The sequence below is a fragment of the Saccopteryx leptura genome, chromosome 2 (assembly GCF_036850995.1).
Source record: "Saccopteryx leptura isolate mSacLep1 chromosome 2, mSacLep1_pri_phased_curated, whole genome shotgun sequence".
Taxonomy (NCBI): Eukaryota; Metazoa; Chordata; class Mammalia; order Chiroptera; family Emballonuridae; genus Saccopteryx; species Saccopteryx leptura.
In genome coordinates, this window is record NC_089504.1 from 13,993,302 (window position 1) to 14,017,319 (window position 24,018).

General features: G+C 56.0%; 2 protein-coding genes across 4 annotated transcripts in view; one reads left to right on the top strand and one right to left on the bottom strand.

Annotated features, from left to right (window-relative positions):
• Window positions 1-24,018, top strand: part of GGTA1 (glycoprotein alpha-galactosyltransferase 1 (inactive)) — a 381,241-nt gene that overhangs the window by 210,067 nt on the left and 147,156 nt on the right. The window lies entirely within an intron of this gene.
• DAB2IP (DAB2 interacting protein) overlaps window positions 1-24,018 on the bottom strand; it is a 199,017-nt gene that overhangs the window by 171,733 nt on the left and 3,266 nt on the right. Inside the window, exon 1 of one of the 3 annotated variants that reach the window (XM_066367245.1) lies at window positions 3,852-4,253. The exons of 1 other annotated variant lie outside the window; for it this stretch is intronic. In XM_066367245.1, coding sequence (XP_066223342.1) covers window positions 3,852-3,954 — 103 coding nt within the window. In that variant the 5' untranslated portion in view covers window positions 3,955-4,253. Of the gene's footprint in view, window positions 1-2,643; window positions 2,763-3,851; window positions 4,254-24,018 lie in introns of those variants that run through there. One more of the 3 variants, XM_066367251.1, reaches the window with a different exon arrangement.

Consider the following 24,018-nt stretch of genomic DNA (forward strand, 5'->3'; position numbering starts at 1 on the left):
GTGTGTGTGTGTGTGTGTGTGTGTTCCTGCCCACCTCTCCTGGATCTCCACCACCCTTGCTGAGAAATCTGGGCACAAGGGCCCCATCCAGGGTGCACCAATACTTCTAGAAAGAAGAGGCCTTGGGGGTAGGGATGGGGAGATGAGCAGGGCCTTGCTACCACACACATCCACTTGTGGCAGGAGAAGCCTCCATCCTGGGCACCTCTGTCCTCCAAAGGCCTGCCCCAGAATGCCTGCCATCTATCCACCCAGGAGACTTCCACAGCCATCGACAGACCCTGGGTGTAACACCACATGCATTTCACCACTGGGAGAAATCCCCAGAAAGGAAAAGAAACCAAAAGGAAGCAGCTCAAGAGTGAAGCCCTGACTTAACTTCAGATCTCCTGTAACCCACATCCCATATTCTCTCTCTAGGAGTATTGTAGGGCTGTGGTTCTCAAACTGTGGTGTGCATGTGAATGGCCAGGGGAGTTTTAAAAAGTGCAGGTCTGGAATCCACGTGAGGAATTTGCATTTCAACAAGTGCCCAGGTGATTGTGATAAAAGCATTGCCAACACACCTCACAGACGCAGGCAACCACACACCCCCATGGGTACACGTGACGGCACAGGACAAAAGTAACAATTAGAAGTTTGGGCTCTAAAGGCAGATGCTGGGTTTGGGATGTACGCCAGCTCCTTCTGAATTATATGACTTTGGGTAAGCCTCTTAACCTCCCTAAACCTGTTTCTTCCTAAGCAAAATGAGGATAAGAAAATAATCAACCTCATGGGGTTGTCCTTAGGATGCAAGAAAACATGTGTAAAGCCCTCAGCACAGAACCTTGGCATATAATAAACACTCAATTAATGGTGCTATGTTCATTGCCAAATTCAGTTCAGTGTGTTAAATGCCTAAGGGAAGGAACAGAATGACCCACACACCCAGGGACTGCAGTGAATAATTGAGCCAGTAAGAGATGCCTGCAGGGTTGTGCTAAAACCAGTGGGTAGAAGTCACAGGAACACAGATTTCTGCTCCAAACAGGAAGAATTTTTCAACAGACTAGAGTTGCCCAATCATGAAGCCAGGTGCCTAGCAGGCAAACTGTCGCTGGAGGATCCCAGCACAAAAAGACTAGATAGATGTTCACCAGGTGGAGACACAATACCAGCGCAGGAAGAATGGGGAGGAGGTAGCCTGAATGATCTTGAAGGTGACTTTGGACCAGGTTCTGCAGGTCAGCCCCTCTTCCCTACCATGCTGGTTAATCAGTGCATTTGCATATCCTTGATATTTAGGACCTCTGCCTCCAAGGATCCAAACAGGATGGGGAGAGCTTAATGGTAGAGAGAAAGCCTATACCTTCTGAATAGTTCATGACAAGGAAGGGGATGGAGAGAGCCGTCTTAAATCTGAGACCGACAGACCCACTGTAATCATATGCCTCAGGGATATGTGCATCTGTGCACTTTGCTCAGAAGCGTTGTGTGAGAGGGGCTGGTCCACACTGTTTGAGAGGAGGGGAAACTGAGGCACAGAGCAGCTGGGTCCCTCAGATAGCGAGAGGGCCCAAGCTCCAGGTTGTAGACTGGCAGCCCAAGGTGTTGTCCTGGGAGCCACACCTTACCTCTCAAAAGCCTCACTAGATCCGCCTTGAGTGGGACCTCTGAGCCCAGAAAAGTTAGGAAAGCTGCCTAAGGACACACAGCGAGGGCGGGCAGGGCTGACGTTTAAACCCAGGTTCCCAAAGCTGGTGTTTGATTTGGTTTTTCACTCACAAGTATACTGTCAAAGGTCAAGAAAAAATAGAAAGGGATTTGGCTTTGACATAGAGGGGAAATAATGTTAAAGATGATAATATTCATGAGTGATAAACTATCCACACTCAATCAAAATTAAATTATAGTCAAATTAATTCCCTTCCTAAACAGCAGGAGACTGGGGGAGAGCGGCACAGTTTTCACATGACTCAAACCAGATAGCTCAAAAGAATAGACCATCCAGAAACCAGAAATTCCCCCCAGGCTGGGAATTGGGACCGGGATGGTTTGGTCCCTATTCCCACTCTGCTCAGTTCAAGGTGTTTTCATGGAGTGCAGGACACCAGGCAGATCAGGAAACCGAAAAGAGGCCTCTCTTCAATGACCCCACCCCCTGAAAGTTGAAGAGTGGCTAGGGTTGAACAAAACAACAACCCAAACGAGTGTGCCTTCGGGTGCCAGGCTCTGCACAGCAGGGAGTGTTCAACCTCGGAGTGAGCTAAGGAGGCTCTGAAGTTTAGACCACTAGAAACGCTGCGTTGGGGGGAGGGGGGCTAGAGAATGGCCCTCCAGGATGCCTTCCTTGTAATACCCAGAGCCCGGCTGTCTCCCAAGGACCCAGAGACAGAGGCAGGGCGCACAGGAAAGTTTAAAGAGCCAAACCCCACCCCTTCCCCCGGGAGAGATCTTTACAGCACAGGGGGGCTGTTGGAAAAGGAGTAAAGCAAAGCGCAGTCCACTCCTCTGTCTGGTACCCCCATACCTGCTGTCAGGGCCTCCGTACCTTCTCGAACCCCGGATCTCTCTGGGATTCCTGCAAGCTTCTGACACCCACCCCCACCCCACCCCCACCCCCGCTCTGCATCATCTTGATTGAGGGGCCCTAGCTCTTACCTCTACGTGCCGGCGGAGCCGCTGGGCACTGCCATCCCAAAGGCGCCCGCGCCTGGCTCAGGGTCAGGGTCACGAGGTGGCGCGGCTGCGGGATCGCCAGGCGGCAGGAAAGTTTCCGTAGCGCCAGCCAGGCGGAGCGCAGCGGGGCGAGCCAAGCAGGCGGCGGCCAGGCAGGAGCGCACTACGGCCGGTTCTGCGCCTCCGCCTGCACCTCGGTACTCGGGCTCCGGGTCTCCCCCGGCCACCCGGCCCGCCCGGTCCGGCCAATCGCAGGCCCAGCCACCCGCAGCTCCGCCCGCCTGGCCGGCACCAAGCGGAGGCCGGGAGGGGCGGGGCGGGGGCGCACCTGTTTGATCAATCGACCCCACTACCGCCACCCAGCCAGGCCGGACTGGGCAGGGCGGACCCCCTCATTCCCGGCACACGCCCCCTGTCCCCACTTTGGCCCAGGTTCTGGGCTAGGCCACGTGCCACCTTCCTTACACCCCCACCCCCACCCCGATCTAGGCCAGGCCACACGCCCCTCCGCGCGCCGCTGTCTCAGCTCCGGGATTTCAGAGATAAAATCCCCCTTTTCGCCTGGGGGCGATAGGGGCACGCGCCTGGAGTGGAGCGCGACTCTGCTTTGCTCGCCACTCTTCCCCTCTACACCCTCCTCTCCCTCCAGTATCTCATCGCCTACGCCGACCCCTGAAACTTTGCTGTGGGCCCTGCCTTGATGATCTTCGACCGCGGGGGGCCAAGATCTGATGCCAAGTCCTGAGTTTCGGGAGAGAATGGGGGGTGGGAGAGCACAGAGAAGGCAATTCTAACCCTCTCACCAACATACTCTCTGGAGGACCGTAGATGGGTTCGAACAAACTTCCCCAGAACGCTTGTGATCCGTTTCGGCGGGTACCCCAACTTCTGTGGGAGTCACAACAAATATTAAAGCTAATTGATTTCATTGTCCCATTTTCCAGATAGGTAGGCTGAGGCCAAAGGGAGGCGAACGCTTCTCATCCCCTAGTGGCAAGACGGCAACTTTTTCAAACTAAAGGCGAGTTTTCAGAGAGCCCCTGGCTCTTCTCCCCAGCTCTGTGCCGATGCCTGGGGTCACCCAGCCCCAACCTCGTCCCCCGCTGCGGACCTGGGGTGGGGAAGGACAAAAAGGCCCTCCAAATGCCTGGGAAGAGCGAGAGGCAAGCCCGCAGCCGGCGGGGCCTTACCTCGGCAGCAAAGCGTGTCCTCGCAGAGCGCGCCGGCGGGAGGCCCCAGCAGGGGCAGGGAGGCCCAGGCGAGCGCGCGGGAGGCCGCGCCGCCGGCTCCCATCCCGGACCGCCCGGGCTGCGCCTCGGCCCGCCGACCTTCCACCCTGGGCGGCACCCGTGGGGAGAGCGCTGTGCCCACGGACTCGGCCTCAGGGGCGGGACCTGGGCCAGGCCCCGAGTGGGGGCGTGCGGGGCTCCCGGGCTTCTGGGACAGTCAGCGGCTCGGACTCCCGAAATCGCTGCCCCAGCTCCCGGCCGGCCGGCACAAGTCGCGCTGGGCAGGGTACTATTTTTAGCGAGAGCTGCTCTCCCAGTTGGACAGACAGAACCAGTTAATGCGGCCGCTGGAGAAGGGCCTGCACCTGGAGCTCCCCGGAATGGCAGCCGCAGCTCTGTTGAAAGCTGATCCTTCGCATTCCTGCCTCTCGAGGCGGGAGGGCGGGAGGACGCCTCTAATTCCTGGGGGAAGCCAGCGTCCTCTCGGAAGGCAGCGCCGGGGCCCCAAGTGCACGCCCAGGATGGAGCTCTTCAAACTGAGAGCAGGCCGTACTTCCTCCGGCTGACCCCAGGCCTCAGACGACTTCCCCACCTTAAGTCCCACGCTCCCTACTGGTCTCTAGCAATGAAACGCCCTCCTTCCCCAGAGACGCGGGGCCTGGGTCCCAGCACTGACAAAAACTGGCACACAAACGTCACTCAGGAGCTACTTGTTGAAAGAAGGGAGGAAGGAGTGCAAATCCCCAGCCAGAAGAGCCGCAGGGTCAAGCAGAGCCTGGGCAGTGTGGGACGAATGTAGAGTGGCTTTGAAATTCCACCGAACCCCTAATCCAACACTTTCTGTGTGACCCTGGCGAGTCATCTCACCTCTGTGCCTTGGTTCCCTCTTCGGCATAAGGGAGTCTTAGGGGCCCGAGAGACAGAGTGTGAGAAGGTCTTTGTAAACAAAAGCATGATATGAGTGTTCATATAATGAGTGATGAGAGGGATGCAAAGATGAGTAAGACATAGATCTGCTCTCAGGAAGCCGCTAGCCCTGCCAGTTCAAGGGAGGAGGTTCTAAGGGCCTAAAAAGTTGCAGTGAGACCATATGATATTAGTCTAAGGATGATGGTTAGATAGACCAGTGACAGAATGCAGAAATAGACCCACACATGTATGGAAACCTGATGCGGAAGTGGTGCTATGGGTCACTGGGGAAAGGGTGGATTGGTCTATGGTGCTTTTAATGGAACTAATGGCTGTCCATTGGAGGTGGGGGAGTAAGATGGAATCCCTACCTCACACCATGCATTAAAAAAAAACAGTTCTAAAGACTTAAATGCAAAAACCTTGTGTAAAATTCATCTATCAGAAGAAGATATTTGGAACACAATATCCAAAATATACCAAGATCTTCTACAAATCAATTTCAAGAGAAACTTGGGCAAAATATATGAACAGACAATTTGAAGAAGGGGAAACTCGAATGGCCAGTAAACATATGAAAAGATATTCAGTCTTCCTGGTAATAAGGAAGATACAAAATACAACCCAGTCGAGTGCCATTTCCCACTGTGAGATTGGTGACCAGCAAAGGTGTAGGAACAACAAAAAGAACCCTCATACGCTGCTGGTGGGAGGGGAAAAGGGTACCACCATGCTGGAAAACAGTTTGACCGCAGTTAGACATGTGGGAGATGCATGCACCCCGGTGACCCAGAGACTTGGCTTCCGGGATAAACCTAGAGAGCTCCTTGCTCACGGCAGCGGTATTTATTCTAGTAAAGACTCTGAACAGCCTCAATACCCATCAGCAGAAAAATGCACGGACAGTCCGTGAAGCTGTCAGTGAAATTCTACACTGCAGTGAAAATGAATGAGTGGAGCTCCTTATGAATCATAAGTGGGGAGAGGGGGCCAAGTTGCAGAAGATCTAATTGTACAATGTCATTTATATAGACTTTTGCTGAACAAAATGATGCCATATCTTGCTAGGAATGCACATACGTGATAAAAAAAAAGTATAAAGAAATTCAGAGGACTGATAAATACACTATTTAGGGAAGAGTTTATCTCTTGGAAGAGATGGAGATATGATGGATGAAGGGAGGGGCTTCAGTCACATTGGTAAGGTTTGATTTCTTGACCTGGTTTGTAGTTACACAGGTATTTTGTGTTGCATGTGTGTGCGCGTTTAAACTCTTCAATAACTTGTTTTTAAAGGATAGAGCAAGCCTGGTGAGAGTCCACATAAAACCCAGTCTAGCTCTGAACTTTGGTTTCCTTATTTTAATAGTGTGGTCATCACGTCTGTGAAGTGCTCAGTAAATCATAACATGAATAGCCTGCTCCATGGTCTCCGCTGGGGCCCTTCACGCCCTAGTCCTAGCCAGCTGAGACTCCCGAACCCAGATACCACCACGCAGCCAGGTCTCCCAAGGCCCCCACCTCTGCCATGCCTTTGCACAGACCTTTCACTTCTCCCTGGAGTTCCTGTCCTCCCTGCCTCTGAAGGGCCAGGTCTGTTTCTCCTATTGCAATCCAGCTGAGCCATTTTAGACCATAGGAAGGCCCTGGGCAGTCTGCATTGGCCCTCCCAAGCCGAGGGTTCCCACAGCGCCTGCCTACCCCACTGTCCGTGCTTACGACAGTGTGGATTGTTGCACCCAGGTATGTCTCCTTCCTGAGCAGACAATGAGCTTCTCCAGGTCTCAGACCTTGTCTGAGCCACCATTGCTGTCCCACCACCTGCATATGGCCTGACCTCAGGAAGGTTTGTTGAATGAAAAAATGGGTAAATGAACACAAATACTCACAAATATGCCAAACACTCAGAAGGACAGCAATTCCACTCTACAGATCTTTAGAGTGTTCTTGGGAGGTAGCATGACCTTTGGGCTCAGCAGGACCTGGGTTCACATCTGGGCTGAGCTGCCTGCCAGCTGTGTGGCCTGAGGCCTGCTACAACACCCCTCTGCACCTCGGTTTCTGTGTCTGCACAACCAGGATGTGACTGGGGCTTATTGCAAGGGGCTCTCACGAAGATTCAGTGAGATAATAGAGGCAAAATGCATGGCCCCATTTTGGAACAGGTAGTAATTACAGTAATTATACGAATATTGGCCAAGAGGAAGATGTTTGCAGGGGAGGGTGGAAGGAACCCAATTGAGTTACTATGAAAGTGGGAGGCTGAAAAAAATATGTCAGGGCGTGTTCTCCTGTTCTGAACAAAAGCACGCACCTGGAGGCTGGCCCAGAAGGTGGAAGGGTCAGAAGTGGGCTCCACGCTAGTGCTTCCTCTTGTCCTTTGTTCTACCCCTGGGTAAGAGGCTGTACAGCATGTCAGACCCTCCTGTCTGTCTTCCCACGCCCACTCTGGCCCCCTCCCGTCTGTTCTTACACATAGACCAGGGATCCCAATCTGGACCCATCTTTTCCTTGCCAGCTTCCATCTGTAGGGGCGACGGAGCCTGCCGGCACCTTCCCCGGGGACATGTCTGAAGCGATTCACCAAATGCATCGTCTGCACTATATATGCAAAATCCACATATGTCCGCTTGTTGGGAACTTCCATCAAAGGCAACACAAAGGATGGCAAATTGCTTATGGTCCGGACTCTAGAAGATGAATTGGCCAGTGTTACATGTTGTCCAAGAAAATCCATCAAGTCACCAGGGCTACATGGGCACTGGAAAAGGACAAGACGGTGCACTTCATGGCTTCAGAGGAGACTTTCTGGACTAATGAGTTGAACTTCTTTGACCCAGATCGCTCTGGACAATGTAATATTGTTCCAGTGACATGGGCATTAGCCCCAGTCGGATCTTTGTCCCATGCAAAGGGCCACGCAGGGCAGGAACCCTGCCCAGCTTAAGGTCTGCTGTCTCAGTGCGTCTCTGAAAGGTCACCAGTGAGCTTGCTGGTCACACCAAAGGACACTTTTCCATCTTCATCTCACCCAACCTCTTGGCTTTATCCCAGCCCCCGGACACTCTCTGACCTTTTCTGTCTCTCCCCCTTCTCTCAGTTTCTCTCCTAGTTCTCTGGCCTTCTCCTTGGTCCCTCATTTTACTCCCATGGCCTACAGAAGCGGGAGTCTGAGGGTGTCTGAGCCCCTCTTGTCCTTCCAGACTCTCCACTTCCACCGCATCCCAGCGCACAGCTTCCACCGCTGCCCTTAGGCTGGCGAGTCCCAGGTGTTTGTTTCTAGGCCAGTCCAGGCATTGGTGCTATCTCTCGGCCTGACTTCAGGAAGAACTGAGCTGGCCCGCCCTGCATCCACCTGGGCCCTCTCTCTGCTGGGCTCTGTCTATGGCTTCTCCTCACGAGGTTTGCAAAGCACGCATTCAATCTTATCACCGCACGCTGGCTTGAAAGCTTTCAATGGCTTCTTGTTGTCTCCTTGCGGCCTGGCAGGCCCTGGGCGCCCTGGCCCCGGTCTCCCTCTCCAGCCTGGCTTCTTGCCATCCCTCCCCCCCTTTCTGCCTCCAGCCACCAGCCAGCTCCCAGGTCCCCAGTTCTGCAGTGCTGCCCCCCGTTACACAGACTTTGCACACCGGGGTCCCCTCTCCGGGACACTTGTCTCTATCCCCTCTGCTCCTTGGCTCAGTTCACTTCTTCCTAGGGTCGCTTAGGGGTCACGTCCCCAGGGAAGCCTTCCTTGGCCTTGCACACTGTACACTCATGGCCCGAATCACTTTTCTTCATGGCATATGTCGGTAATGACTGTGCCTTATGTGATCGCTGGATCAATATGTCACCCTCCCGGGTCTGGACACCCCTGAGCACAGCTGTCATGCCTGGTTTTGTTCATTGTGACACCTCCTCTCCACCCTGCAATCCCCCAGGAAAGGCTTCGGCACATAGTAGGTGCTCAGTGGGTGTTTGTTGAATGTAGGAGTGAACCCAAGTTTGTTCGCACACCTCCAGTGCTGGGCTGTGTTTTTCATCATTGGACACTGCTAATGACCAGAAATGTCTACATTCATGTAGTAGATATGTGCACAAGTGTGAGAGCCTTGCCAGGTGTTTCAGATGTTCTCTCACTTAATTCTCACAGCCACCTCTGAGGAGGCTCCGTCATTACTAATTCCCATTTGACAGGTGGGGAAACTGAGACTCAGAGAGTTTAAAGCCATTTGCAGAACAGCAGAGCCTATGCCACACGAGGGTATTCATGTATGTAATATTTTACAGTTGTCCAAATTAACCAGTTACTCAATCTCTTATTGGGGTGGTAGGCCCTCATTTGATGATAGAAGTGGGATTCAAAACCACATCGACCGAGGCATCATATAATAAAGACCCAGGCCCACAGAAGAGCGGGCCAGGGGTGTCATGAATGGAACGGAAGGGGAGGGAGCAGAGAGCAACTCGGATCTAATATTCCTGCGGGGCAGTGGGGGTTACTAGAATACACAGTAAAGATATGCCAACTTCACTTCCAACTGAGCATTAAATACCCAGAGAGAACGCGGCCGGAGCCAGACACTGTGGAGGGAGGAAGGGTCAGGTGATAGTGGCCAGGAGGGTGGCTCCGGTTCCCAGGGCAGCCCTGTTTCGAGGGGCCCAGCCCTGTCCTAGTTTAACCAGTCGGATGCTTGGACTTTGCCCCTGCAGTTTCTCTCACACCCACCCCTGCTGTCCCTGGATTCCCCGAGTGTCTAAGTCCATTTCACTGTCAACAGGAGCCCACTCTGTGCCACACTCTGAGCTTGTTGCTGGGGACACAGATAAACGGAACAATGAGCTGCTCATTTGTGCAGGGAAGAGACAGTCAGCAACACTGTCTGGCCCCATGTGCTTGTGACCGAGATAGGAGGTGGCTATGGGGGTCCCGATGCCAGCCTGGGCTGGAGGACCAGAGCAGTGGCCCCAGGAAAGGCTTCCCAGGACGTGACTTCCGAGTGTCTTAAAGGAGCAGAGAGAGAACTAACTTTGCCAGGCAGGAAGGAACCGGCCCGTACAAAAGCACGGCAGTGTGAAATGGTCCAGCATACTCAGAGCTGCCAATCAAAGAGCTGTGAGATGGAACAGGGAGAAGAGGCGGGACTGGTAGGGAGGGGCCCTGAATGCCATGCCCAGGAGCTGGAACTCAGGGAGCGACTGGGAGACCTTAAGCAGGGGAGGGACAGTCAATGCTGGAGTTTTACAGAAAGCGCTTCATCTGGAGGAGGAAGATGGATCTAAAGGGTACAGACAGGAGGCTAGCAAGAGCACAGTCGGAGGACGGGGAGACTGGGAGTGAGGACGGAAAGACAGACGGCTCTACAGAGGAACTGGGTCAGAAGGAAGACATGAGATTGGGTGGTTGCTAGAGAGGAATGCTCTGCATTGGGGGAGGGGGGGAGAGTGCTGTGATCTGCAACCCAGATCCCCTCTTCAAGAATAGAGGACCCGCCTGACCTGTGGTGGCACAGTGGATAAAGTGTCGACCTGGAACGTTGAGGTCGCCGGTTCAAAACCCTAGGCTTACCTGGTCAAGGCACATATGGGAGTTGATGCTTCCTGCTCCTCCCCCTTCTCTCTCTCTCTCTCTCTCTCTTCTCTAAAATGAATAAATAAATTAAAAAAACAAACAAAGAATAGAGGACCCACTCCTACATGGGAGGGGAGCTGCTACAAGGTGGCCCTGAGCTTCTGCCCTCTTTGGGGTGGCCTCTGGTGAAGGTAACACCCTAGAAGGCGACAAGCCCAGTCCAGTGACCGATGGCTCCTCTCCCCTGCCTCCTATAGTGGGCTCAGACCTGCGCATCCGCACAGTCCGGCTGCCTGCCCCGCCCCTCGCTGACACAACCCAGAGCCTGCTTCCTAGGGAACCCTCCCCGTGACGGAAAACACAGGAAGCACTTGCTATGTGTTTCATTGTTGGGAAAGACCCCAGAGAGAGTGTGACTGTGAAGTTCACTGTGGGAGAGGTGAGCAAGACTCAAGGGAATGACTAATTTTTTTAGTACAAGCGTGTCCTGTGCAATATTTGGGATATGCTTAGACTAAAAAATTGTTATTTACCTCATGACCTTCTCACCTTCTCTCTGCCCGCAGCCCACCAGTGGGTCCCCCACACTGTGGCCCAGGTACATTCCAGGTTCCATCCATCCTTCCCTTGCTCAAACACCCACAGTGGCTTCTCATTGTCCAAACCCTCAGCTGGTCATTTGAGACCTTGTATTGTCTGATCCTCAGTCACCGCCCCACCTGTCTCCCGTCTTCTAACAACCCTCTTTAATCTTCTGCTTCTGGGCCCTGGCCGGTTGGCTCAGTGGTAGAGAGTCGGCCTGGCATGCAGGAGTCCCGGGTTCAATTCCCGGCCAGGACATACAGGAGAAGCGCCCATCTGCTTCTCCACCCCTCTCCCTCTCCTTCCTCTCTATCTGTCTCTTCCCCTCCTCAGCCAAGGCTCTATTGGAGCAAAGTTGGCCCGAGCACTGAGGATGGCTCTGTGGCCTCTGCCTCAGGCGCTAGAATGGCTCTGATTGCGGCAGAGCAACGCCCCAAGATGGGCAAAGCATCGCCCCCTGGTGGGCATGCCGGGTGGATCCTGGTAGGTCGGGCGCATACGGGAGTCTGTCTGACTGCCTCCCTGTTTCCAACTTCAGAAAAATACAAAAAAAAATAATAATAATCTTCTGCTTCTGGGCTATTTTTGCTCAGTTGTTTCCTCTGCCTGCAATGCCCTCCTCTATGTCCACTCTTCCAGGAAGCCTCCCAGACCCTTGTGGGTGGATGGAAGCACCTTGGTTGCACTGAGCCAATATTTCCTTGTCTCTAACTGGGGATAATACTGGCTCTATCAGGTTGGTGAGGGGACAAAAAACTGTGTTCAGAAAGCACCAGCGCTATCCAACACTGGTATTCCCCCCGCATCTGCGTCTAGATCTGTGCCTGGCACCCAGTGGGCACAAATTGAATTGAATTGACTGACTCCAAGGTCCTGAGCTTTTATAGTTTAGCTTGTTTCTTGGAATTACCACGCCCAATAGTGGAACTTGGACAAATTAGATTTCCTATATTAAGATGGCCTGAAAAGCCACTGCAATTCTGATTGCCTAATTGGGTTTCTCTCCCAGTTGACAAAGGACCAAGCCAGCTCCCCAGAAAGGGCCATTTTGGAACCAAACATGGCGCCAAGCCTCTCCAGCTGGAAGCAGGTAATACCCTTCACGCACGTTTCTGTCTCAAGCCCTCCCAATCCCAGACCACAAAAGGTGATTTCTTATAACCATTAGCATAATTACCCGACTGCAACACTATAGAGAAGCGATTAGATGAGCCCGTGATTTTTGCACAGTTATTCGTCTCAAGTAAGTCACCTGAAGTTCATCTGCCATCAGGATTCATGGCTGCATTCTGTAATCGTAGGGAATTATTTTGCTAATAACAGAGGTACCTTGATCTAATTTAGTTTTAATGCCAGGAGGTGCCCTCCCAGAATAATCAGCTCCAAGGCCATTCCAATTTCCAGGTTTGTTACACGTTCCGGAGAGAAGATTCAATTCAAGGAGGCTGAAGTTACTTCTTTATCGCCCAAAGTCATCTAGGGGCGAAATGGAATCCTACCTCTGTGTTTAGAGAAAAATGCAGGGAGAGGCCCAGCGATAGAGAGCTGGTGGCAGGGGGTGGGGCAGTCCACCGCGAAGGGAAGACACCACTGATGGGTGAGGACTGAGCGGGGTAGGACCACGAGGCATTCCCCAGGAGAACCCTAATTTTCCTCCCATTTATTCCTTAACTCATCTATTCTTTTATTCGCATTTGGGGCCTCTCCTCAGTAAGACCTAATTTCCGCTGTCATTCAAATAACAAACACTTCTGGAGCCCTGTTCTGGGCACTGTACACGTATTAACTCATTATATCCCATGAGGCAGGTGGGTGCTACTGTTATCCCCACTTTATAGATGGGCAAGCTGAGGCAGAGAGGTTAAGAAACTTGCCTCAAGTCACGCAGCCAGGAAGGCTGAAGTGTGAACCTTAGCCCACGAACTTCCCGGTGTTCACGTACAAGGAAGGGCCCTGCACCCACCGGGCGTTGGCCCACCCCTCCTCTGTGCTCTCCTCTGCCCTTCACACGTCCCCTGGGATGGAGGTGTTGCCAGCCCTACGGTACTGGGAAAGATTCCGAGTCTCCAGAGGGGGTTGGTGTGAAGGTCAACACAGTGAGGAAACGGAGGTGTTGGGACTCGAACCCCGAGATTCTGGTACTATAGCTGGGGCTGCCTCGGCTAAAGCCTGGAAGTCTGAGCAGCATCTCGGACAGCCCTGGAAGCACACTGGGCATAACGCGGATAACCTAGGAGCACAGCGGCCCAGGTGGCCGGCCAGCGTCCTGCTCTTCCCTTCCCAACTGGGGCAGTTCTTCTTGCCCAGCCCTCACCCCAGGAATGAGTGCCCTTTGTTAGCGTTCCACGTTACCAAACAAAACCTACTTTCAGATTCCTACTCGTTCTCTCGTGCGTGCGTGTCTTCGGCAGAGAGGGCTGCGGCGGTGCGGCGGAAGGGCCACGGGTGCGCCTGGCTCTGCCACTCTCTGCCAAGTCCTGGCCTTGGTCTTCCCATCTGTTTGAGAAGGAGGAGGGTCTGCAGTGCATTTTAGACTGAGCCATGGAACCCTGGTGTCAAAGGCTCTGTGAAAAATTCTGGGCGAGCCCAATGTTTCCGTCAGAGGAAAGCGAGCTGCTCTGGGCAGAGCTGTGCTGAGGGAAAGGGCCGTCTGCTCTATTTGGCAACTTGTGAGCATCTCTTTGCCGGCCCAAGACTCCTCTGACACAGGTGGGACACCAGGGGCCTGGACAGTCTATTGGCTCTTGGGGTTCTTACAGCCCAGGAATCTGGGCTCCGCAGACAGCCAGTGATGCCTGAAGTGCAGTGTGGGCACCTAAATGCCCCCCCTGGGACCTTTGCCCTCCCCCCATCACCTGTCCTGCCTGGCGGTGGCATCAGGGGCCAACTCTGAGAGGGGCCTGTCATCGAGGCCAGGCTGTGGCTGACACCTGCCTGTGGGAGATGAGCTGTCTGGGAGCCTCATCATAGAGAAACGCTATCTGTTTCTCCAAGCAGGCTGTGGGGTCAGTTTGTCCTGCACATTCCCCAGTGTCCAGAGGACACTGCTCCTCATTTATCCCTCCCTGTCTCCCCACTTTCCTCACAACATGCTCACTAGTCTCCAGCTTTCTTTTTTTTTTTTTTTTTTTTTTTTTACAGAGGCAGAGATAGACAGGGACAGACAGGAACGGAGAGAGATGAGAAGCATCAATCATCAGTTTCTCGTTGCGCGTTGCGACTTCTAGTTGTTCATTGATTGCTTTCTCACATGTGCCTTGACCACGGGCCTTCAGCAGACCGAGTAACCCCCTGCTGGAGCCAGGGGCCTAGGGTCTAAGCTGGTGAGCTCTTTGCTCAAGCCAGATGAGCCCGCGCTCAAGCTGGCGACCTCAGGGTCTCGAACCTGGGTCCTTCCGCATCCCAGTCCAACGCTCTATCCACTGCGCCACCACCTGGTCAGGCTAGTCTCCAGCTTTCTGTTCTAGGCCTGAGGCTGCAGGGGAAAGGAGAGGACAAGGGTGGCCCCCTCAGGGCAGGGACAGTGTCATCCTGGGCCATCGGTGCTGTCAGCACACCAGGCACTCACTCCCTAAGGTTGGGAAGGCTTCCTGGAGGCAGTGTCGACCAAGGGGGCACCAGCACATGATTAGAAGATAGCTCAGTTTAGGGAGATGGTAAGTGGGGAGGAGGCAGCGTCTCTGGCTCAAAAGAGGCAGGGATGGGGGGGGGGTATGGAGGCCTATAGAGGCCAAGTGTTTGAGATGTTATCACTCACTCAGTCTGGCTGAAGTGTGGGGTTGGGGGCCAGGGTTGGGGGGTGAGATACGTGTCCTTGAAGGGCTGCCCAAGGGCTGTGGACGGGACCCTGAGGGTCGTGGGAGCTAGTGCAAGTGTTTAAGCAGAGGAGGAGGGAGGTCAGGCATGCACGTGAGAAGCTCACAGGATTGGGGGTGGGGAGATGGTGAACCAGGGCCTCTGGTCCCTTTGCTACCTCCTCAGTCCCTACCCCCCTCAACACTCTCCTCCAACCCCTGGGTCCCTCCGAGACACAGCACGTGGACAGGAGGGAAGAAAGGCTCTGGGCTGCTGGCTGTTCGCACCCTTGCCTGGCTGGCCTCCTGGAAGGTAGCCCTGGAACCCTCGCCCCCAAAATGCTGGGTCAGGACCAGCTCAAAACTCCGTCCCACTGGCTGAGATGCTTTGATTTCATGGCCCCTGGAAAGGGCCTGTTTGTGAACAAGAACACAGGCAGAAGGTTAGCTTCCCCACCCCTTTCCAGCACCTCTATCCAAACCCTGGCTCTGACAAGTGCCTGCCTCAGCCTTGCAGCCCCTCTTGCCCCTGGATCACTGCCCGGCACCCTCCCCCCATGCTGAGGGGGGAGGGGAGGTTCCATCCCCAAACACAAGCTCTTTTGTTCCACCTCCCAGCTCAGCCCTCAGCCCTGCGTCCACGTTGGTGGAGGCTTTCCTGGCACGCAGCGAGCCCCAGGTCAGCTGAGGGATGAGGCCTGGCACGGCGTCGGGGGGCTGGGGACAAGGGCTGGGGCACAGGCCACTCCGGGCTGCACTGGGGGCCTCGTCCCTCCTCTGCTCAGATCGCTTCGCCGGCTCCGGCTTACTCCAGGACAGTAGTTCCTAACCAGGGCAATTTTATCCCCCAGGGAACATTTTGCAATGACTAGAGACATTGTCACAACTTGGGGTGGAGGAGGGAGGCAGGTATGCTACCGGCATCTGGTGGGTAGAAGCCAGAGACGCAGCCAAACAGCCTCTCCCGCACAGGACGGTCCCCACGACAGAGTTATCCGGCCATGTGTGAGAAAGCCTGCCTCAGGGTACAGCCCCTGCACCCCGTGTCCTCATCCGTGACCCAGCCATCCACTGCCCAGCCTTCCGGGCGTCCCCTACTTCAGGCCGAGAGACTCCAACTCTCATCCCCCCACCAGCCTGTGTCCCCGCTGTTTCCCTGGCTGGGAACGTCCTCCCTGCTGCCTCCACTTACCTAAAGCTCATTGCTCTCCACCCCCTTCTACCTGTCAGGACCCTCCCCTGCTGCCTGTACCAGCCCCCGCTGCCCCCTCCCGGAAGCCGGCCCTGACACCCGGATACCCGGGTTCTTCTCTTCCCTGATTGGCACCCGCCCGCTCTGAGCTCTGGGTCTCAGCTTGTACCTCTGTGCCATGAGTAACCAGGGTGAGTGGGGACCCAGGCCCCTCGTAGCTCTGACACAGCCCCTCCTGCCTCTCCCTGGTGCAGGTCAAGGTGTGTGAGGTGCTCAGTGCAGGCTCACAGTGGGACACACACAGGCTTTGGAGTCGACGGGATCTGAGTTCAAATCTTGACTCTGCTTAGCAGTGACCAAGGGGAAATTGCCAGATGTCTCTGTGCCTCAGTTTCTTCTCTGTAATATGGGAATCCCAGTGACAGTTCTGTGAGCTGCGTACTTTCCCTTCCTTCCCTTTGTTCCTGAACTGGCAGGCTGGTTTACCTCTTCTGATGTTCCCCCCACCCCCGCCTTGAGGGCAAGGTGGGGAAGATTAGAGTTTGACCTTCTCCTTGGGGAAGCTGAGCTTGTACTGGGCTGTTGGGGACATGGGGGAACAGAGGCCTCTGAAGCCATGACACAGGAAACCAGAGGCTGGGGCAGCTGCCTTCTTAGCCACCAGGCTTCCTGGCCTCTCTCCTTGAATGTGTTCTTCCAGGCTCCCTCCAGCCCCAGACGAGGCTTCTCTGTTGGGACTGTGACCTCCCAAGGTGACAGCCACCCAGACTAAGCTGAACTGGCTCAGGGGAGGGGACACTGTGTGGAGTGGAGGTATCATTTGGAGTCTTAGGAATTCTGGGGAGACAGCGCGCACACGCGCGTACACACACACACGCACACACACACACACGCATGCACGCGCACGCACGCACACACGCACACACACACACGCACACACACACGCACACACACACGCGCGCGCGCACACACACACACACATGCATGCACGTGCACACACACACACACACACACGCACACACACACGCGCGCGCGCACACACACACACGCACACACACACACACACACACACGCATGCTAGGATGTAGGTCACCAGCTGGAGGCCCTCAGGCCGGGGATTGTGAGGATCCAGCATCCAGACACACGCTTCCGTATTGGACAGAAATGCTCCCCTCCCTCTGCCTGCCTCTTCCCCTGCCCACCTGCGTCATTCTGACCCAAAACTTCTGCTTGGTTTTCCCCGGAATCCCATGGGATGGGACTGCCCTGTCCAGGGTTTCTTCTCTGTGTCAATCCCTGTGTGGGGTCATGTGGAGTCTACAAGAGATAGAGGGGTGTGGTTCCGCTTGAAAGACTGCCAATGCATAGTCCAGTGGTTTTCAATCTCTGGTCAGCGGACTAGCACCGGTCCGCCAGAAATTAATGAAGATGAATCTTCATACAACATCAGGGTGGTTAACCTTTTCACAAACTGACACCACATTTCTGGCAGACCAGCATCAGTCTGCGGACTGGCGGTTGAAAACCATTGGCATAGCCCACGAGATGCCCTAGGACTAGAGGTGGTGATGAGCAAGACGGTCCAGTCAAGGAGAGAACACAATAGCCTCGGCGCAGCTGGTCAGGACTGGCTTTCTGGGGGAGGTGGCAGGACCTTGGCTGGGCCTAGGAAAGGGAGTGGTACTGATGCAGCCAGGAAGGCCCCAGACGTTCCCACCCTCCACCCTGGAACTGGGGCTTCTCTGAGGTCACATCCGGAATGACCATCACAGGCTCTTCCACAGAAAACCCTTCAGACACAGCAAGCCCAGAGCATCACTCCCGCTCCCACCCAGGATCTGCTCTTCCGCCCATGTCCTCCTTTCAGTGTGGACACCAACATCCCCTGCCAGGTCGCCCTGAGCTCTTTTCTTACCCCACCCCCACCTAACCTCTAAGTTTTCAGTCTGGCTCTTGGAGCAACTCACAGCCTAGAGGTGGAGACAGGTGCTTCAGGTGCTCAAACAAGGTAGTCAGGGAGGACTTCCTGGAGGAGGTGACATTGGAGCTGAGACTTCAGAATGAACAGGAGTAGCCAGGTTGCGGGACGAGTAGTGGGGAGAGCTGAAATAGGGGGAGTGTTCCAGGCAGGGGAACAGCAAGAGCAACGGCCAGGAAGGGGAGAGTGATGGCACATTCGAGGCAGAGATGAATTCATGATGGAGGAACGGAGAGAAAGAAGGGGTGTGGCTGGAGACAAGGGCAGAGGCATCATTCAGGAGTCAGACAACGGACCGCCTTGAGGCTGTGTCAGTGAGTTTGGACTTGACCCGCTGCAGTGGGATGCCCCGTGGGACTCTAAGATGCCTGTGAGTGGTCCCCTTTGGCTGAGCATGGAGGGTGGGTTCAGAGCAGGGTGGAAATGGGGAGCCCTGGGAGGGGGCAGGTGTCCACGGTGGGTCCTGAACTGAAGTGGGAGCTGGGAGATACAGAGTCAGGGTGGACCTCAGGACTACTCAGGAGGGGGAATGGACTTTGAGTGGTTCTGGTTCCTCGTCCCTCAGGCTGGAGTGCCATCACGTAATAGGGGATGGACAGGTGAACCCCAGAAGACCCTCTCCCTTGGGCTTAAGAGTGGGAGCCCTATGAGGTGGCCAGTAGTGTCCCCACCGCTATGATGAGGAGATTAAGGCGGACAGCCACGTGGCCCAGGCCCACGGGAGGTGTTGTGTGTGACACACGCGGGTCAGGCAGGGCCCCCACCAGAAGTCTGTGGAGAGGACCAGGGTGAAATGCCCTTGCTTTATAAACAACAGGAAGTCCTGAATGAGCCTCCCCTCCTTCTCCCACCAGGCTCCCCTCTCTCTGGGGGACCCCAGCTCCTCTTCCCTGAGCTTTCTCCTGACTCAGCCTGGCCAGCTCCCCGCCCAGGAGCTGCCCTCTCTCCCTGTCTGGGCCTCACTCCCTGCCCTGTGCAGCCAGCTGCTCAGACTTGGGTGCATAAATGATTTAAGCCCCTCCCCGGCTGGCCTCATTGTCCTTCTTTATTGACTAGTCTTCCTGATTTAGCCTCTTCCCAGAGTCCTGTGGGGCAAGAAGGGGGGCGCTACCACTCATCCACCTGCCCAGCTGGGGAAGGTCAGAGCCCCGGGCGTGGCGGCCAGCAGCAGTGAGGCTCTCCCAGGCTGTGGATTGGCGGCTAAGACAGGCAAGGGGCAGCCCAGACTGCTGGGCAGAGTGGTGGGAGTCTGGGAGGCCTGGGTTTGAACCAGGCATGTCCCTACTAGCTTGCATGCAGCCTTGGGTCCTCCTAAGCCTCAGTTGTTTCATCTGAGCAATGGGGTTATTACTTCCTCTATAAGGGCTCAATGACTCCACTAGCAGTGGAACACTTAGCACAGAGCTCCGTAAGTGGGGGCCCTGTTCTATCTCTCCGGCCTCGTTTCTTTAACTCTGAAAGGACCGCATGTGTGAGTGTGGCTTCCCCCGGTCTGTCAGGCCTGAGGCCCAGCAAGCTGGTGCAGGACAGAGCCCTAGAGTACAATGGCAGGAACCTGAATCTGGCCTTCCTTCTCTACCCTAGGTCGGCAAGGTTGGCATCATTACCTTCATTTCACAGACAGGGAAACTGAGATTTGCTGAGAGCCCAGGTCTTGGCGCAGGGCCTCTGACTGACAGAGCCAGAAGGAGGACACAGGCTCTCGTTCCTGAGAAGTAGGGCAGCCCGAGCAGCGCCCCTGTTTCTAGCACTCTGTCCCCATGGTCCCTGTTCTAGCACCCTGTCCCCGTGGTCCCTGTTCCAGCACTCTGTCCCCGTGGTCCCTGTTCTAGCACTCTGTCCCCGTGGTCCCTGTGCTAGCACTCTGTCCCCGTGGTCCCTGTTCTAGCACTCTGTCCCCGTGGTCCCTGTTCTAGCACTCTGTCCCCATGGTCCCTGTGCTAACACTCTGTCCCCGTGGTCCCTGTGCTAGCACTCTGTCCCCGTGGTCCCTGTGCTAGCGCTCTGTCCCCGTGGTCCCTGTTCTAGCGCTCTGTCCCCGTGGTCCCTGTTCTAGCGCTCTGTCCCCGTGGTCCCTGTCCTGGAGCTCTGTCCCCGTGGTCCCTGTTCTAGCGCTCTGTCCCCGTGGTCCCTGTTCTAGCGCTCTGTCCCCGTGGCCCCTGTTCTAGCGCTCTGTCCCAGTGGCCCCTGTTCTAGCACTCTGTCCCCGTGGTCCCTGTTCTAGCACTCTGTCCCCGTGGTCCCTGTTCTGGCGCTCTGTCCCCATGGTCCCTGTCCTGGCGCTCTGTCCCCGTGGCCCCTGTGCTAGCACTCTGTCCCCGTGGCCCCTGTTCTAGCGCTCTGTCCCCGTGTCCCTGTTCTAGCGCTCTGTCCCCGTGGTCCCTGTTCTAGCACTCTGTCCCAGTGGCCCCTGTTCTAGCGCTCTGTCCCCGTGGCCCCTGTTCTAGCGCTCTGTCCCCGTGGTCCCTGTTCTAGCGCTCTGTCCCCGTGGTCCCTGTGCTAGCGCTCTGTCCCAGTGGCCCCTGTGCTAGCACTCTGTCCCCGTGGCCCCTGTTCTAGCACTCTGTCCCAGTGGCCCCTGTTCTAGCACTCTGTCCCCATGGTCCCTGTCCTGGCACTCTGTCCCCGTGGCCCCTGTGCTGGCACTCTGTCCCTGTGGTCCCTGTTCTAGCACTCTGTGTCCGTGGTCCCCGTGGCCCCTGTGCTAGCACTCTGTCCCCGTGGTCCCTGTGCTAGCACTCTGTCCCCGTGGCCCCTGTTCTAGCACTCTGTGTCCGTGGTCCCCGTGGCCCCTGTGCTAGCACTCTGTCCCCGTGGTCCCTGTGCTAGCACTCTGTCCCCGTGGTCCCCGTTCTAGCACTCTGTCCCCGTGGTCCCCGTTCTAGCACCCTGTCCCCATGGTCCCCGTCCTAGCACCCTGTCCCCGAGGTCCCCGTCCTAGCACCCTGTCCCCGTGGTCCCCATGCTAGCACTCTGTCCCCGTGGTCCCCTGTTTTAGCACTCTGTCCCCATGGCCCCTGTTCTAGCACCCTGTCCCCATGGTCCCCGTCCTAGCACCCTGTCCCCGTGGTCCCCGTGCTAGCACTCTGTCCCCGTGGTCCCCTGTTTTAGCACTCTGTCCCCGTGGCCCCTGTTCTAGCACCCTGTCCCCATGGTCCCCGTCCTAGCACCCTGTCCCCGTGGTCCCTGTCCTAGCACCCTGTCCCTGTGGTCCCTGTCCTAGCACTCTGTCCCCGTGGTCCCTGTCCTAGCACTCTGTCCCTGTGGTCCCTGTTCTAGCACTCTGTCCCCATGGTCCCTGTTCTAGCACTCTGTCCCCGTGGTCCCTGTGCTAACACTCTGTCCCCATGGCCCCTATGCTAGCACTCTGTCCCCGTGGCCCCTGTTCTAGCACTCTGTCCCCGTGGCCCCTGTGCTAGCACCCTGTCCCCGTGGCCCCTGTTCTAGCACCCTGTCCCCGTGGCCCCTGTTCTAGCACCCTGTCCCCGTGGCCCCTGTTCTAGCACTCTGTCCCCGTGGTCCCTGTTCTAGCACTCTGTCCCCGTGGTCCCTGTTCCAGCACTCTGTCCCCGTGGTCCCTGTGCTAGCACCCTGTCCCCGTGGTCCCTGTCCTAGCACTCTGTCCCTGTGGTCCCTGTTCTAGCGCTCTGTCCCCGTGGTCCCTGTTCCAGCACTCTGTCCCCCGTGGTCCCTTGCTAGCACCCTGTCCCCGTGGTCCCTGTCCTAGCACTCTGTCCCTGTGGTCCCTGTTCTAGCACTCTGTCCCTGTGGCCCCTGTTCTAGCACTCTGTCCCTGTGGTCCCTGTGCTAGCACCCTGTCCCCGTGGTCCCCTTTCTAGCACTCTGTCCCCATGGTCCCCATCCTAGCACTCTGTCCCCGCGGTCCCTGTGCTAAGCACTCTGTCCCCGCGGTCCCTGTTCTAGCGCTCTGTCCCCGTGGTCCCCGTCCTAGCACTCTGTCCCCATGACCCCTGTGCTAGCACTCTGTCCCCGTGGCCCCTGTGCTAGCACCTTGTCCCCGTGGTCCCTCCCTGTGGTCCCTGTTCCAGCACTCTGTCCCCGTGGTCCCTGTGCTAGCACTCTGTCCCCGTGGTCCCTGTTCTAGCACTCTGTCCCCGTGGCCCCTGTGCTAGCACTCTGTCCCCGTGGTCACGGCCTCAGGGAAAGCCTGGTGGGCGCTGGTTCAGAGCACGGGCTCTGGGGTGGGACTCATCCGCGTGACTGTCAGCTTGGGTATTCACTAGCTGTGTGACTTTGGGTGAGTCACTCAGCCTCTCTGAATGTTTCCCCTCATCTCTAACGTGAGAAGGATAACACCAGCCTCGCAGGGTTGGTGGAAAGGGAACGCGTGAGGATGAATGGGCAGCACATGGCCCGGCACATGCTGTTACTTTATGGTCATTTCTTATTTATTACCAGATGAAGCAAAGCCGCTTGATGACATCTTCAGCTTCCCCCTCTCACAGGAAGGGCCTGGGAGTGATGACATCAGACCTCCTGACAGCTTCCAGCCCAAAATAGCCTCTTTTAGACTGACCCTCTCCCGTTACAGCTGCTTCTCTGCTGGCTGTTTCCAGGCGAGCTGACATCGCCTTTGGTCGTGGCTCCTGCCACGTCATGCTCATCCCTTGAACTCCTCCGACAAACACTCCCGGGGAGGCAGGATTTTTCACAGGCAAGTGGAAGGACCTCCAGGCAGCTCCGGCACAGTGACAGCTCCCAGTGCCGCAAAATAAAGAACCCAGTCCCTGGAGCAGCCTGGGTTCAAATCACTGACCTCACCGTATGATTCTGGCCGTCATTTAACCCCCCGAGCCTCAGTTTCCGCATCTGGAAAGTGGAGCTCACGGCCGCCTACCTGGTTGGTTGTGAGGATTCAAGCAGACAGGTACATACATAAAGGACCTTGCGTGGCATCTCGCCTGGAGTGGGCACTCGGTAAAGAGTGCTGGTGATTAGACCTGCAGCACTTGGAAATTTACAAAATCACCTCCATCTCTCCCGTCCGAAGGCCCCCAGCTGGGGCTGGCATCCTTGCTGGTCATCGTCAGGAAGAAACAAGCTCCCGAGCTGCCCCATCACCCCCGGCGTCTCCAAAACAGCCAGACCCTTCCAGAGCGTTTATCCCAGCATCTGTCTGAGCCCAACCCCCTCCTCTATGAATCACAGACACTCCCCCCAACAGGTGTCCAACCGCACACGGTTTAACCCCCGTCACTGCTCTGGAGCCCCGAGACAACCGGGGAGACAGGCAGGGCAGACCTGAGGTTGAGCGGGGAGAAGGGACTCACTCGGTCCAGACCACCCGATGGCAGAGAAAGCTGGGATGAGGCTCAGGCCACAGGCAGGGGAGAGGGTGCCAAGTGCTGAGTCAGCTTTAGAGTCTTGGATGGTCAGAGCTGCCACATTCAGGTGCATGGAGGACAGCACCGTCAACTGACAGCTTAGGAAACAGAAACCCCGCGCAGGGCGGATGCCTGGGGGCACGCAGCAGGGTAACGTGCTGGTGCCGTTCTCTCATTCACTCCTTCATTCATTCCTTCACTCAGTGATCCCGCAAATGTGTACTGAGCACCTTCCCTGGGCCAGGCGCCCTGCAGGACCCTGGGGATATGCAGATAAGACGCAGCCCCCTCCTGCAAGGATTGCATGGTTTTAAGAGGGAGTCAGGTCAGCACAGAGGCGAGAAAAACAAGCCCCGGTTAGAGAGGCACCGAGAGCTGCCGGCAGTGCCCGGGTGGGAGGTGGCATCTGTGAAGTGTGGGGTGGCAGGACCTTGAGAGGACCCGAAGAGAGAGCGTTCTGTGGGGTCAGGTTTGCTGCCAAGTCTGGCCCATGGTCAGGCCCCCTCTCGCCCCCTTCCTGGGCAAAGGACTCCTCACACAATTCTGAGGGGTCTACGCCAGAGGGGAATCAACCAGATCTTGTCTGACCCTTGCCCAGTCTATCCTTGGGAAATGGAGGGCCATCCGTGAAGGGCATTGCTGGGTTAGTGCCCTGTCTCCAAGCTCCCTTCTCCCCTTGCCTCCCTGCCCCTGCTTGTTGTAGAAAAGAAAGCCCTGTCCTGTGTTTGTCAGCCTCACTAGCCTTGCTGTCGGCGTCCCTCACCTCAGGACCACCCG